At 35.5% G+C, this 14,831-nt stretch overlaps 1 protein-coding gene across 1 annotated transcript in view; it reads left to right on the top strand.

The window, feature by feature from the left end:
• Positions 1-1,939: 1,939 nt before the first annotated feature.
• LOC109056501 (receptor-type tyrosine-protein phosphatase gamma-like) overlaps positions 1,940-14,831 on the top strand; it is a 75,792-nt gene continuing 62,900 nt past the window's right edge. Inside the window, exon 1 of the mRNA XM_042726399.1 lies at positions 1,940-2,507. Within this exon, the coding sequence (XP_042582333.1) occupies positions 2,420-2,507 (88 nt within the window). The 5' untranslated portion in view covers positions 1,940-2,419. The remainder of the gene's footprint in view (positions 2,508-14,831) is intronic.

The raw sequence follows: 14,831 nt of genomic DNA, 5'->3' as shown, positions 1-14,831 counted from the left end.
GGCTTTGAGCACTGGTGAGAAAGCCTCGGAGTGATAATTGGCGATAAAGTATTCAACTCACAGCTCTGACAGGGTGATGGAGAACCATTGGCCCATGAGAGCTTTCTCAGATCTTGACCTCACAACAAGGATGATAACATTAATTCATTCTGATATGATTTTTTTTTTTTTTTTTAGATGAGATACTGTAATTTTGGATTTTATTTTGCTGTAGAATAAAGTCCTTGTCTAATGCTGAAATGTAGAGCTAGACTTTTTTTAGGTGACCTTCAATTGCATTAAATGTGGTAACATACAAATGAACTGTTTTTGTCAAATATTATAAACATTAGATTATACCAAATGAAAGAAAAAAGAAAGGAATAGTTCACTCACAAATGAAAATTACCCCACCCTCAGGTCATCCAAGATGTAGATGAGTTTGTTTCTTTATCAGAACAGATTTGGAGAAATTTAGCATTACTGTACATCACTTGCTCACCAATGGATCCTCTGCAGTGAATGGGTGCCGTCAGAATGAGAGTCTAAACAGCTGATAAAACATCACTATAATCCACACGTAATCCACACAACTGAAATCCATCAATTGACATCTTGTGAAAAGATGCATGTTTGTATAAACAAATCCATCAAGTCAATTTTTAACTTCCAGCTTCCAGCCTATTATTGTAATGTTTTTGTCAGCTGTTTAGGCTCTCATTCTGATGGCACCCATTCACTCTAGAGCATTGGTCTCAAAATCAATTCCTGGAGGGCCACAGCTCTGCAGAGTTTAGCTCATATCACACCTGATTGCAAGTTTCTAGCGATCCTAAAGACCTTGATTAGCTGGATCAGATGAGTTGGGTTGTAACTAAACTGTGCAGACCTGTGGCCCTCCAGAAATTGAGTTTGAGACCACTGCTCTAAAGGATCCATTGGTGAGCATGTGATGTAATGCTAAATGTCTCCAAATTCCTAAAAATATCTCTTTAAAATAACAATTGCACAGTGATTTACAAAAGATTATACATACAGTTTCGTGAAATGGGAGTCGTCAGCACCATGGATAATACATGACAGCTTGGCAAACTTTCAGCACCCTGGAGAGCGACAGTGTCTGAGGCCAGAATGTGAAGCAGGGATAGAAGCAATGGCTTTTCTGACAGGATAACTGAATATAGCTATACATTGTTTTACTGAACTGTTGGCAAGTGGGAAATCTGAGCACCGCTGAAATTTGAGAAGCACAGAATATGCTGTGTAAACCCTCTGTCAACATTGCAGGGTAATTTTGACTCTCCCGTCTTCCAGTGAAGAGTGAGGGCTGAATGACAATGCAATGCCTACTGAGTTCTGCTGATGGTGGCATGATATAAAAAGGATATCCCAAAATCATTTAGTTTATGAAATTAGATGGAAACACACATACCTTGATAAGATATATCATTGTTGTAAATTTTGTCTTTTGTTTGCAGTATACAAATAAAGAGCTGTCCCAACAGTATAGTAGTGTATAATTAAACAATATCACACTAGCAGGAGTGTTGCTGCACTGAAATTGGATGCAGGCTGTGGTTGCTAACATCACAAAGACTGAAAGCTGGTCTTAAACAGCATATGAGTGGAGAGACAAAGATTTTCTGCTCAGAACGCTCAATAATTAGTGCTCCAGCTCCAGACTATATATATATATATATATATATATATATATATATATATATATATATATATATATATATATATATATATATATATATTTTATTTTTTTTTTTTTTTTTTTTTTACTTCAGACCTCGCACAAATATAAAAAATACGTAATTTTCTTTATAGAAAAGGTGTATTTTTTTTAAATGAACTACTAATCCGGACAAAAAACGACACGTCATCGACTCTACTTAATATGCATGTTTGGAACGCCGCTTTGACCAATCAGATTTCAGGAGCAGAACTAACTGTTTTAGAAAGACACGCTATGAGAACAGTCTTGTGCCACAGTTGTCCAGTAGCCAATCGTCGTCTTTCCTCGGCAGGCGTGCAGAGCCACAGCCTCCGGCGCTAGGATCCAGAGGGCAGGCTTTGATTTCTCAACTAATTCCACTGACAAAACACCAAACGCTCATATGCACAACTTCCTGGATAGAGAAGCGGATCGCGCCGAATGTCATCGAAGCGACTGACTTTGTTGAAGAGGAACTGAACGAGCGCGAGCGTCTTGAAGTGCGTCCGGTTGGGATTAACTTGAGAATGTAAAGAGAATGTAAAGGACGCCACAGAGAGCAGAAGTGTGCGCGGATTGTGGGCTGTCCGAAATGTCCCACGAAACAGGCTCAAGATTTGTCGCCGGTCATTAAAATCACTTGTAATTAGTTAGCGTGTTTTCTTCATTGACGCTCAGTTTGATCCGCCATTCCGTGTTGCTCTAATTGCGCATTTGGACATGTGGAGACTGGGAGGATCGTGTCGTGTGAGGATGTTGTGTTTGACTTTATCAGCCCTTCTCATCCAACCCATCATCTGTCATCCCGGTAAGACAGGCCTTTGTGCATAATATTTTAGGATGTGAACAGTGATTGTGGGATATTTCTCTGCAAAAAGTTGTTGTGTTGAATGAGCAGGTGCGTTCATGTCGATCAGCATCACAGATCATAAGGCATTAAGAGTGATCGTGTATGTCAAAGGCAAATATGTGCCTTGCAAAGCAAAAGGCTTTTAACTGTAGATGCTATAATTCAGAATTTAAAAACGTGCATATGATTCATGAAGGTCAGTTTCGCAGTCCTCTGCCCTGCTGTGACAGAAGTAAAAGCTAAAAGCAGAGCTCGGAAGGTCTCACGGTCTTGATTGTTCCCGAGGTGATGTCATCCAGGCTATGTGAAGGGTGTCCAGAAACTTGTAGATTTGACTTCTAATGAGAAAGTATAAATTATTATTTAATGTTTTTTAATGTAATTTATTTGTTTTATTATTTTTTATATAACAATTTATTATTTTATTTTTATTGTATTTATTTATACTTGTTTTGTGCAGTACAAATGTAAATGTTAAACGTGATTTATAAATAAAAAGCACTTATTCCATTATTTTTCTTTTTTTTAATTGAATTTAATTACATTTTTACTTTTTAATTTATGACTTCCTTGTATCAGGCTGCAAGATTCACATTCAGAAATGCTTCTCTTATCATTTGTGCGTATGAAATTAATCTAAATAGTAGAAAAAAATGCTTAATCTTTTAAGATGTTCATTCAGCTAGTGAGCAGATGTACTGTAAAAGGTTTTTATCATTACAAAAGCATCTTAATTTTCCAACCTGTCATGGTAATTTCTGTGATTTGAAATGTGGTACCACTTAGATTTTACTTCAGTTTAATTACTGCCTTAAATTTAATTCAGTTGATTTGTTGCCCCCTTAAGTTCTTAATTTCCATTGGTTGGATATTTTTAAGAGGGATGAAAAAAAGCAGCTTAAACCAGCATAAGTTGGTTTGCTGGTCTTACACGGTTTAAGCTGGTCTCCCAACCTGGCCAAGCTGGGATTTAGCTGCCAGCTTGACCATCTGAAAAATACCAGCCAAAAGAGCATCTTGACCAGATGGGAAGACCAGCTAAACCATCTTATGGACCCTTTGATCAAACATAACTGACATATTTAGTTTAAATCTTGTTTAATTACCATGGATTTTCCTCACTAGGGCCGTACCCTCAATAGACATTAAAGGGGACTGTTGAATGATCTTATTAGTGGTTTTTTATTTGGTGTTTAATCTTTTTTTTGTTATCATTTTTTTCTTATATTCTCATTCCTAACCACGTCTGCTCTTGTGATTTGAGAATATGATTTTAATTGTTGTGCATTATCATCACATTATTGTACAGAATCATTATGAATCATGTCAGCAATTACAGCCAAGATATAGCAGTTCTTTTTAGCTTCACATATGCCAAATTTCCCTTTTAGACTGTGGCTCATGGACACTCTTGACATCATGTGTGCTTAATGAGCATGGTTTAAAAAAAATCCAAGCAATAAGTCTGGCTGGAAATGTGGAACATGATAACAAATTGAACAAACCAGACCTTTTCGCCACTGCCGAGGCGGCACTGAAATTAATAGAAATATAAGCATGGAAATGTGTCGGGCCTGTATTACTCATAGATAATAGCCTGAGCAGATGAACGGAACATGGCGGACATCGCAACTCACTGTTTCCTTTTCCTGTCCCAGCCCTCATTAGCTTTTATTTGACTGTGCTTTTGTACACTGTCACAGACCGCGTCCCTGTATTTCTATTAGCGCTATCATATAGCTGACAGTGAGCTGAGATGGTCTGTGTGCAGGGCAATGGTTAAACCGCAAGTTTAGATAACTTCTAATGGTAACAGCCTGTTACATCAGCTTGCGTAATGGTTTATGGGGAGAGGTTACATTTGACATCAAAATCAGAACAGATGTTTTATTCTTATTGAAGCCAGGCTGGCCACTGGGCATCGACGTTCGATGATAAAACTTTCTGACCCAAGACTGTTCCCCGTTGTCTTCCCAGAAATGAAAAGGCACTTCATTATCTGGTTCAAGGAAGGGCTGGGACTTCCGATTATATAAATCTTTTTTTTTTTTTTTTTTTTTTTTTTTTAGAATTCCGTTTGAATTATACAGTATATTGTTGTGTGGCTCTTATTTTGCTTACATTGTGGAGACCAAATATATATGGCAGATTAAAACATAAACCCCTGGTCAAACGATTGAAATAATTGTTTTTTTTATTTTGTTTTGTTTTTAAAGATGTTTCTTATGCTCGCCAAGGCTGTATTTAATTTAATAAACAATTCAGTAATATTGTGAAATATTATTATAATTTAAAGTAACTTTTCTATTTTATTAAATTTTAAAATGTAATTTATTCCTGTGATGCAAAGCTGAATTTTCAGCAGCCATTACTACAGTTTTCAGTGTCACATGGTCCTTCAGAAATCATTTTAATATGGTGATTTGCTGATCAAGAAACATTTCTTCTTTATTATTATTTTTTTGCTGCTTAATATTTTTGTGATACACTACCATTCAAAAAGTTTGGGTTATGTAAGATAAAGCATGCATTCAATTGATCAAAAGTGACTGTAAAGACATTTATAATTTTACAAAACAATTATATTTCAGTTTATTTCAAATAAATGTTTTTTCTTAAAATGTTCTATTCGTCAACAAATCTTGAAAAAATGTATCATGCTTTCCACAATTTTTTTTTTTCAATATTGATAATAGTAACCACTATTAATAATAGATCTCCACTGATATTTAAGCAGCAAATCAGCATATTAGAATGATTTCTGAAGCATCATGTGGCAATGAAGGCTGGAATAATGATCCTGAAAATTCAACTTTGCATCACAGGGATAAATTAAATTTCAAAATATATTAAAATAGAAAACGGTTATTTTAAAAGATAATAATATTTCACAGTATTACTGGACATGTTCACAGTCAATCACAAGCCCCCAGTTCACATCCGAGCAGGTTTTGTGTAAAATTTAATGCGCACCCTCGAGCTACCTGCTCCTGTGCGTTTGTAGATGTCTTTAAACTTATATCAAATGCATAGTTTAAACCTTTTATTTGTGTGTTCTTTCGTGCTTGCAAAAGAAGGTCAAAGATTGCCCAACCCTGTGGGGAGCGTCTATCATCTCCTCTGGCCGACACCACAGGAAGCTTCTGCTTGACACCAGTATCCATCAAGGGCCTCTTGTCAAAAGACACTGGATTTTTAATGCTCTACCTTGCCCTTCAGTCTCTGTTGCCTCACTCTCGCTCTCCCCTAATGAGGAGTCCTGTGATTGAAAGGCAGTCGGTGCAATAAAATCAGAAAAGAAGCCCTCTACTCCTCTGCCATTCTTATCCACCCATCACCAAAATCCTGACCTGCATACAAAGAGCCTGTAAAGCGTATAATTGAAAGCAGAGAGTAAAAAATCAATATACAGGAAGCATTAAAAATAATGGGAAGCAGTGATCCAGATCCATATTTCATATCCACAGATGGGTGTGACTTTTACATATGTCACTGGCTCGCTTTAGCATGCATTTTACAGTCTTTTTTTAAACGGGATTGGAGTTTGACTGTGGGCAAGTGCTTTAATAGAGTGATTTTAAGTTTTAGCTTCCTGGAAGATCACTCCTGTTGTGAGTTGTAACACGCATTTTAGACTCCGATATGGCTTGTTAGGCAAATAAAATGCTGGCGTTTCGCCCCGACTGTTTGTATTTCGAGTATGAAGCAGTGATGATTTGACGAGATGCCTCAAGATGAGGACATGGTATGATTCTGCATCCTGTTGTCTTATTCTAGGATTCTGAGATGTGTGTGTGCTTGTTTCTGCTTCATCAGCAGTATGTTGTCAGCAGGGAGAAGATTCAGGAGGGACATCTCTCCTCCTCCCATCTCGGGCCTTATTTTGCATTGTCATTTTTGTCATTAATGTCATTAATTTAATAATTTATTTCTATTTGGTCATGACCATCACATCTGACATTAAAATCCAAACAATTCTAAAATGTCTACATGATATATTTAACTTACTTGTAGGAAAGCGGTTGGATGCGATTAATCGCTATTAATCATTGACAGCACTAATAATTATTAAATATTACAATATCAATTTACAAAGTTTGGGGTAATTAAGTAGGGCCCTATGATATCCCTTTTATTTTTTCCCCGTATTCTGTAACCCACCCCAATTTTTTTTGTTGTTGTTGTTTTTTACCAAATTCTGTGTTTTCCTTTAGTTTTCGGGATTTAATTTTAATGGTATCATTAAATTTTAGTAATCAAAAGCATCTCTAATTAATTGATTTTATTAAAAAAAAAAAAATTATGTCATTTATTTATTTTTCAGAAAATATTTCTACTTCTATTTCAGAAATTAATACTTCTATTCAGCAAGGATACATTCAATTGTTCAAAAGTGAGATTGTTTGTTTTTCATAAAATTTATAGTTGAAGGTGTGGTGTAAGTATAATAGTTTTTGGTATGGTTAGTATAAGAGAATTTTAAAGAAAAAATAATTTTGAACAGTAATGTTTTGTGCATCCATACTTATTGGTGTGATTTTTTTTTTTTATATATATATATTGTAAGTTTGAAATATATTAGAATACACTTTTACTGTAGGTTTTAAAAATATGAACATAACTTGTTCTGCTGCACCACTGAAAGATACTCCAATTGTGTAGGTAGTTGAAGTGCTAATTATGTGTGATCACATTTATAAGCGATTTTCACCTGCTGGATCATAAAATCACTTAAACTTGCACTGAAAGAGGAACTCTAGTGACCAGAATATCTTAGAGACTTGCAGGTAGCTCTTTTTAGTTCTACTAATAAGTGGCCACCTAGCAACCACCCAGGACACCTTAGCAATGGCAAAGCAACACTTAAAAAAGCACCTTAGTGTCATGGCAGCGAGTTCTTCAGTCTAATTTTCTAAAAATCTGAATCTTTCAGTGCATAAACGAGTGTAGACTTGAAGACACAACTTTTTAATGATTGAAGTATTTCGTTTTGAAGATGTCCCGCATTTTCTCATGAAGTATCTTCTGTATTCTGTTATCCAAAGCAATAGTGCAAATTTTATTTTAATCAGTGCTTTAAAAGAAGAGGAAATGAGCAGTTGTGTAACCCGCACCCCATTTTTGAGACTTTTTCTTGACTTCTTTAGCAGCTGAGTGAGTAGTCGCCCAGAGCAGATGAGGTATTTACATTTTTATTGAGGTGCAGCAGCACACAACTTGAGGCCAGGGATCGGGTCAGAGATTCTTTAGCCACAAGCTCTCTATGAGTCTTTTATCATATGTTTCCAATTGCCACATGCTGTGCTTTGGATCTCCTGTGTGGTTGATGAAGGGCCTTGACCTGCCGCATCCTCAAATCGATTCAAAGCCGACTGTCCAATCACCCACACCAATGACACCGTGAACCACGTTAAAAAGGCTTAGGGTGTTTGGAATGAAAGACTGTTTGGTTCTGCTGGTTCACAGGCACCTTTGATGATACTGTAGCACATGAGCGAGCTGCTTAGCTGGAAGGCGGTCTCCGATGTATCTTTTATGTGCATGTTACTTGTATAGAATCTAATTACATGTATAGTCAGTTCTGTGCAGATATATTAAAACGATATGTGGCGCTATGAGTTAATAGCTATGTTTTATAAGCCCTGAAATATCCAGAGATAACAATCTGATGGCAGTAATTGGATGTCAGTTCATGTAGCCTCTCACAAATGATTTAGCTAATTATACGTTATTTTAAGAGCGAGGTTATATTATCTTAATATAATGATTGATTTGTGCCCTTAATAGCCTGACAGCTTCTGAAGCCTTGGAGTGGATATTTTTCTCGCTCTCTCTCACACAGTCACTTTGTCCTTCTTTTTACTTCTCACTCTTTCCTGACCTTAATACTGTTGAGATATAGAAGTACGAGAGAGTTATCGCACTCCTCGACTTGTTGCAAGTCCATTCAAAATGCTCAGAGAAGTGGTAATTTCCTTCTCTCAGATGTATTACAGATAGTGCTGCTGAGGTGGATGGACATGTGCATGAACACACACAACACACACACACACACACACACACACACACACACACACACAGAGACACACCTTTGCTCCAGTGTGTGTGTGTGTGTGCGCGCCCTGATATATATGCCTATATATATATATAATATATAATATGATATATATATAGACCGTGCCATCTATGTCTTTAATTGTTATGACTGTTTGTTGTCTTGTTTTGTCTACTTATATATAATTATTTTTGATAGTTTTTGTTTTTGTTTTTTATAGTTAGTAATTATTTAGGTCAGGCACATCATGCAATTTAAGAGCCACTTGTTGGGTAGCCTATAATTTTGATTTAGAGACTTTAGAAAGCAAATTATAAGACCACAGCTCCTCTAAGGGGATAAACACACATTCAGTCTCAACAAGCATCATGTTGATATTCTATTGACAGTTTTTGTTTTGTGAAAGCAACAAACCACAGTGAATAAGTTTAAAATGGCAGAACAAACAAAATACTTAATGTGTTTTCTCAGAGTAATTTTTTCTTCATTTTTGTGATTTTATTTATTTATGGAGAGTATGGAGTCTTACTCAAACCCTTGTTCCCACCATAGCTCAAGGTGTCAAACATGTACGCTAACCACTAGTTTTGAGTATTTTAATATTGTATAATTAGACAAGAATGTCAAATTGAATTTGAATTGTTAAATGTGAACTACAGAGGTAAAAAATTAACCCAAAATTGCATTGAGCAAGTACATGTTTTATATCATCTCTATAAAGAACTTCAGATTTTATGTTTCAACCACAGGCAGCAATAGAGAGGCCTGCAGTGTACATTATTGAAGGAATAGATCAGCTAAAAATATTCTGTCACCATTTACTATTCTCATAAAATAAGATATTTTGAGAAATGTGGATTCCCAAACAGTTGTTGGTGCCCATTGACTTCCATAGTATGGAAAAAATAAAACTGGTTAGGTACCCTCATTCTTCAAAATATCTTCTGTAGTGTTCAGCCGAAGAAAGAAATACTTACAGGTTTGGAACGACTTGAGGGTGAGTAAATGACAGAATTTTCTTTTTTGAATGATAAGGGTCTAAAGTGTTGCTTTTTTTAGTAAGAAAAATCATTTAAATTTGTACATGTAAGTATGTTTTTCTTAAGAATATCTCAGATGTTTTAAAGTAACATTCTGAATTCAGTTAGTTTAGATTAAAAACCGGGATCAGTCGATTTTCAGACCTTTTATGGTTCTGTGATTATGATTGTCCTTCTAAAGGTTGTTACACTCTCATCCAATTGCTTGATAATTAATAGCGAAAATGTGTTTGCCCTTTCCTCAAACCTATAACATATGATTAATCCAGCTAATGGATTTGCCCAAGCTTTTGATAGACTCAGTCAGCAGAGCGTTCAGATACTATAGCTGTTAAGTCCTCAGTGTTAGCTTTGGCAGCTTTAGTGATGGCTACTGGTCTAAGAGACTCCGTCTATAGGGATCTTAATTACACCGTAATTATCTCTCACACCGGGTAGATGTTAAGGCATTCTCTGCTCTTAATAGCCTCAATGGAATTTTACATTATGCAGTCTACTTTGCCATTTTCATTTTGTTCATGAATAATCACGTAATACTCCAACGGAACCCAATGGAGGACTCTATAAAACGGGGCTTTCTCGTTCCGCGGCGGCTGTTTAACCGTTGACTTTTCCATGCAGGAAGTCGTACTGTACTGCTGTTTAAAATAGGTTCTTCTTACTAAACAATGAGACAATAGGCCATCACTTGTTCCATAAATACAGGATAAAGCCAGGATGTTAGTGGCTTGCAAACACAATGTGTGCTGGCTTGCTTTGACTCCAGACTCATGGTTCGGGTCTACCTTGTCCTCTGCCTTTTGCTTTAAAACTATAGATAGGATCTTTTCTTCCTTTTGGGCATTGATTTATCCTCATTGATTAAATGAATGAGGATTAATATTTAGCACTTACATGTGAGATGTTAGTGATTAAGTTACAATAGGGCCATCTCTGTAAATGCTGAGCCAGAGGAAGCCATTCCCCCTCTTCACTTTTTATGTCGCTACTTGGCAACTCAAAGCACAAGGTTTTTTTTTTTTTTTTTTTTTTTTTTTTTTTTTGTGAACGGATGTGCTATTATTTTATTCATAAGTGATCAGATTTATGTTTTTCATCTGGCTGAAAAACAAACAAACAAGTAAATCACTCCTATAGACTTACATATATTTTTCACTAATGTTTTCAGTATGTCTTTCACTTTCTTTAATTTTTACAAAACTGCAGCCTAAAAAAAACTGACAAAAGGCGTTCATTGGCATAGATTTGAGCTCTTTTGAATTGGGGTGAATACAAACTGTCTAGCAACCACCTAGCAACACCTTAGCAACAACCTAGCAACCAGTCATAATAGCCTAGAAACCACTAACTTCCTTGAACCCAAGGGGCAGAGACTCCCTTTGCATACTGTATAATTTGTTTATTTATTTTATTTTTGCTTAGAACTTTGGTAATCAGTCAGAGAATTTCAGAAACTGCCTAGCAATACCCTAGCAACCAATTGTAATTCCTTATCAATGCCATAGAAACCTCTCAGAACTTTGCATTTTTTACTATATTCTTCTATAAGATGTTTTCACTGTTTTTAACTCTTTTAAATTTCTACACTTTTTTTTTTTTTTTTTTTTTTTTTTTTATTATTATTATTATTTTTATGTTTGTGTGTGGAAGATGCAGACAAAACCCACATAGACAGAGGGCCTTTAGCCATATCTAGGGACCACAATATCATACACAATATCATTTGGAGTGGACTCTTTTGATTTAGAAGCAATAAGTCAACATCTAGCAATCAGTCTGAACACCTAGCAACACCCTAGAAACCATCTTAGTAATTGCTTAGCAAAAAAAAAAGTAAAAAAAAAAAAAAAAAAAAGTAAAAGTTGTCAGACACTGTAGTGAAGTTTTGCATGTGCAAGCACCACTTTACTGTTACTTTTTCTTCTAAAACCTAGTTTTTATTGTTCTTTTGTTTAATGATGACAGTGTTTAGTGATAGGAACAGAGTAGTCTAATTATAAGAAATATGCACATTGTTGATGTCGCTGATGCAACTTATACACTCCACTATTGCCATACAAAGCTTTCAGCCACAGTTTAGTAATTAGGATCTTTCCATTTTAGAGTTCCATTTTAGGATCTTTCCATTTCACAGTTTTAAGCTGGTTTCACACACAATGACACATAATCTCGGGGCAGCTCTTTAACTTGACATCTTTTTTTAGACAATCTCTTCTGGGTCAACAGGCAAATGTAAACACTAACCGCAAAAATAGATTATGAAGCCAGAGCGGGTGGCTTTCTGTTAAATATAACTCAAGAGAGCTTCATGGTCGACTCTTGATTCTTCCTTTGAAAAGCCTAGATTATATTTCTTTGTGGACACAAAGAAAAATCACTCACATGCGGAATCATTTATCAAAGGATTGTCTGCGCTAACCAAACCACCGACGGAGGTTTATCGCAAGCGTTTATATCTTCATGCACGTCAGGTGCTTTAGGTAGGAGGGAGGAGCCGTGCATCCATTATGCTTTCCTGACCTTTTCCGCTTCTAGGTCTGTGCGTGCCATGTTTGCCCTTTGAGGACTTGTTTTGGAACACAGTGTAAATGTCCGCTGTGCCATTTAAGGATGTTTGTGCCATGGATTTAGAGCTTTCAGTAAAGGTCGACAAAGAGAGGTATTGTTAAGGAAGTTGAGTAGTGCAGATGATAGACTCACCTGCTGTGACCTGCGTGTTGAATTAGGACGTGCCTGGACCCTGAAACTCGGCCCACTCTTGTTTATTTACTCTTTGCCTATCCATCCATGCATGCATATGTTGTTTAGAGCGTAATATTTTTTTTTATCATGCTTTCATTAGTGCATTAATTTTTCCTTTTTTACCCTTTTAAAGCCTCTTAAAATTGATTGCACCTGAAAGCACATGATTGTTTGTACTGAAAGTCCATTACAAATTGAACAGTTCACCCAAATAAATTTAATTTGCTGAAAATTTACTTGCTTTCAGGCCATCCAAGATGTAGATGAGTTTGGTTCTTCATTGGAAGAGAAATTGCATTACATCACTTGCTCATAAATATATGCCATCAGAGTTTAAACAGCTGTTAAAAAACATCACAATAATCCACAAGTAATCCATATGACTCCAGTCCATCAGTTTACATTTTGTGAAGTGAAAAGCTGTGTTGTTTAATCTTTAAACCATTGCTTTCAGCTAAAATACAAGTCTTTTATCCATAATATTCCTTTCTCCAGTTATTGACTGATATTTTGGCCAAAAATTACAAATGTTTTAACGATGTACTTGTTTCTGGCAAACACACAACTTTTCACTTCATAAGTTCCAAATCTGTTCAGATGAAGAAACAAACTCATCTTGGATGGCCTGAGGGTGAGCAAATTATCAGCAAATTGAAATTTTTAGATGAACTATTCCTTTAAAACACATCAATTAAAGAGCCCTCTTTGTAATTATAAACTTATGAACAAATGATACGACTAATTTTTGTATTATACAAGTGTGTGGAAAACAGAATTTGATCAGCAATGATAAACAAACCCATACTTTGTTTCTGTGTTTGATGCTAATTCATGTGAACAGTTTGTTTCCATATGGGTATTGTGATTTGCTGTAGTTATTATAGCAGCTATTCAAAACTGCACAGCCTGATGAAAAAATATTGGCATGAATTATCACTTAGCCATCACAAAACATTAGGGTTGATGAGAACCGTGTCATGACAGCATCAGCATTTTAGCGTGTCTTTACTTTAACCATGTTTATTTGCCAAAAAAGGGCCATAGTGGGTGTTTCAGCTTAATTAAACCTCTGAGTTCTCATGTTAAAGTGTGGCGGTCTATTTTCAGCACACCTATTGGGAGTATGGGTTGTTTATGTATTATGCTGAAAAGTCCGCTGAGAAGCTTATATGAGCATGGTGACAGTAGCTTTATATTGATATATTTATATGTGGTTTGTGGCACAAATTACCAAAACTAACTGCAGTATTATTTGTAATTTATTATTTGAATTGATTTTGTCCTCTATAATGAGGATATTTTGTTTACCAGATAAATTCTATATGCCCTGTCAGGTTCATCAGTAGATTATTAGTGGTTCAACATTATTTAAATTTTTTATTGGTACACTATTATACACCCTACTGTTCAAAATATATGCTACTGGTCAAAATTTGGGTTCAGGGTTTTTTTTTTTTTTTTAATAAATGATCCTTTTTTTTCAGTAAGGATGCATTAAAATGATCAGAAGGAACAGTAAAGATATTTATAATGGTACAAAAGATTTCTATTTCAAATAAATCCTATTCTTTTGAATACTCTATGCATCACAAAACCCTGAAAAATGTATCACAAATGTAATAAAATAGGAAGCAGCCCAACAGTCAACACTGATAATACTAAGAAATGTTTGTTGAGCAGCAAATTAAAAATTTAAAATGATTTCTAAAGGATCATAAGACACTGAAGACTGGAGAATTAGCTGCTGAAAATTCGAATTTGCATCAGAGGAATAAATTACATTTTAAAATGTATTTAAACAGAAACCAGTTATTTTAAATTGTTAAAAATATTTCACAGTATAACTATATTTACTGTATTTTTTTTTTTTTTTGTCAAATAAATGAAGTAAGAGACATAAAAAAATGTACTGACCCCAATATTTTAAATAGCGCACATTACACTCTTTTCTCAGATAATGCATCTTGTAGAAAAGAAGTGTTCTGTTATTTTTCAGATTTTTGCTTGGCAAACAAAAAAACTTGCATTGAAGGGGGATTCAAGGTGCATCTAAGAATCAGAAAATCATAGACACTTGAGGTTGCGCCTTTTAAACTTTTCCAGTAAACAACCTCTTAATCACCTTAGTAACTGCATAGCAACACCCTAGTATTGCTTTGGCGAATTTCCTTCATAAAATATACAACTTATAATTAAGCATGTTAGTTCATCTATAAACGACTGTATTGAGTGAGAAGTGCAGTGAGAAGATTTGTGCGTGCGCTCATCCGAAGCGTGCAAACCTGCATCTCAGAACACGTGCAAATATTAAGCTCTTTTTGAAGTATTGTGTTTGAATGGACAGATTCATACAAAAATGATGTCAAAATGCCCGTCTTGGTAAGTATCCAATAGCAGACATAGCCGGCTGAACATACTGGATCAGTGCACTGGATCAGTGCATTC

Source organism: Cyprinus carpio, chromosome B6 (assembly GCF_018340385.1).
Source record: "Cyprinus carpio isolate SPL01 chromosome B6, ASM1834038v1, whole genome shotgun sequence".
NCBI lineage: Eukaryota > Metazoa > Chordata > Actinopteri > Cypriniformes > Cyprinidae > Cyprinus > Cyprinus carpio.
The sequence above is the reverse complement of the archived record's forward strand: the minus strand, read 5'-3'. Positions and strand labels throughout refer to the sequence as shown.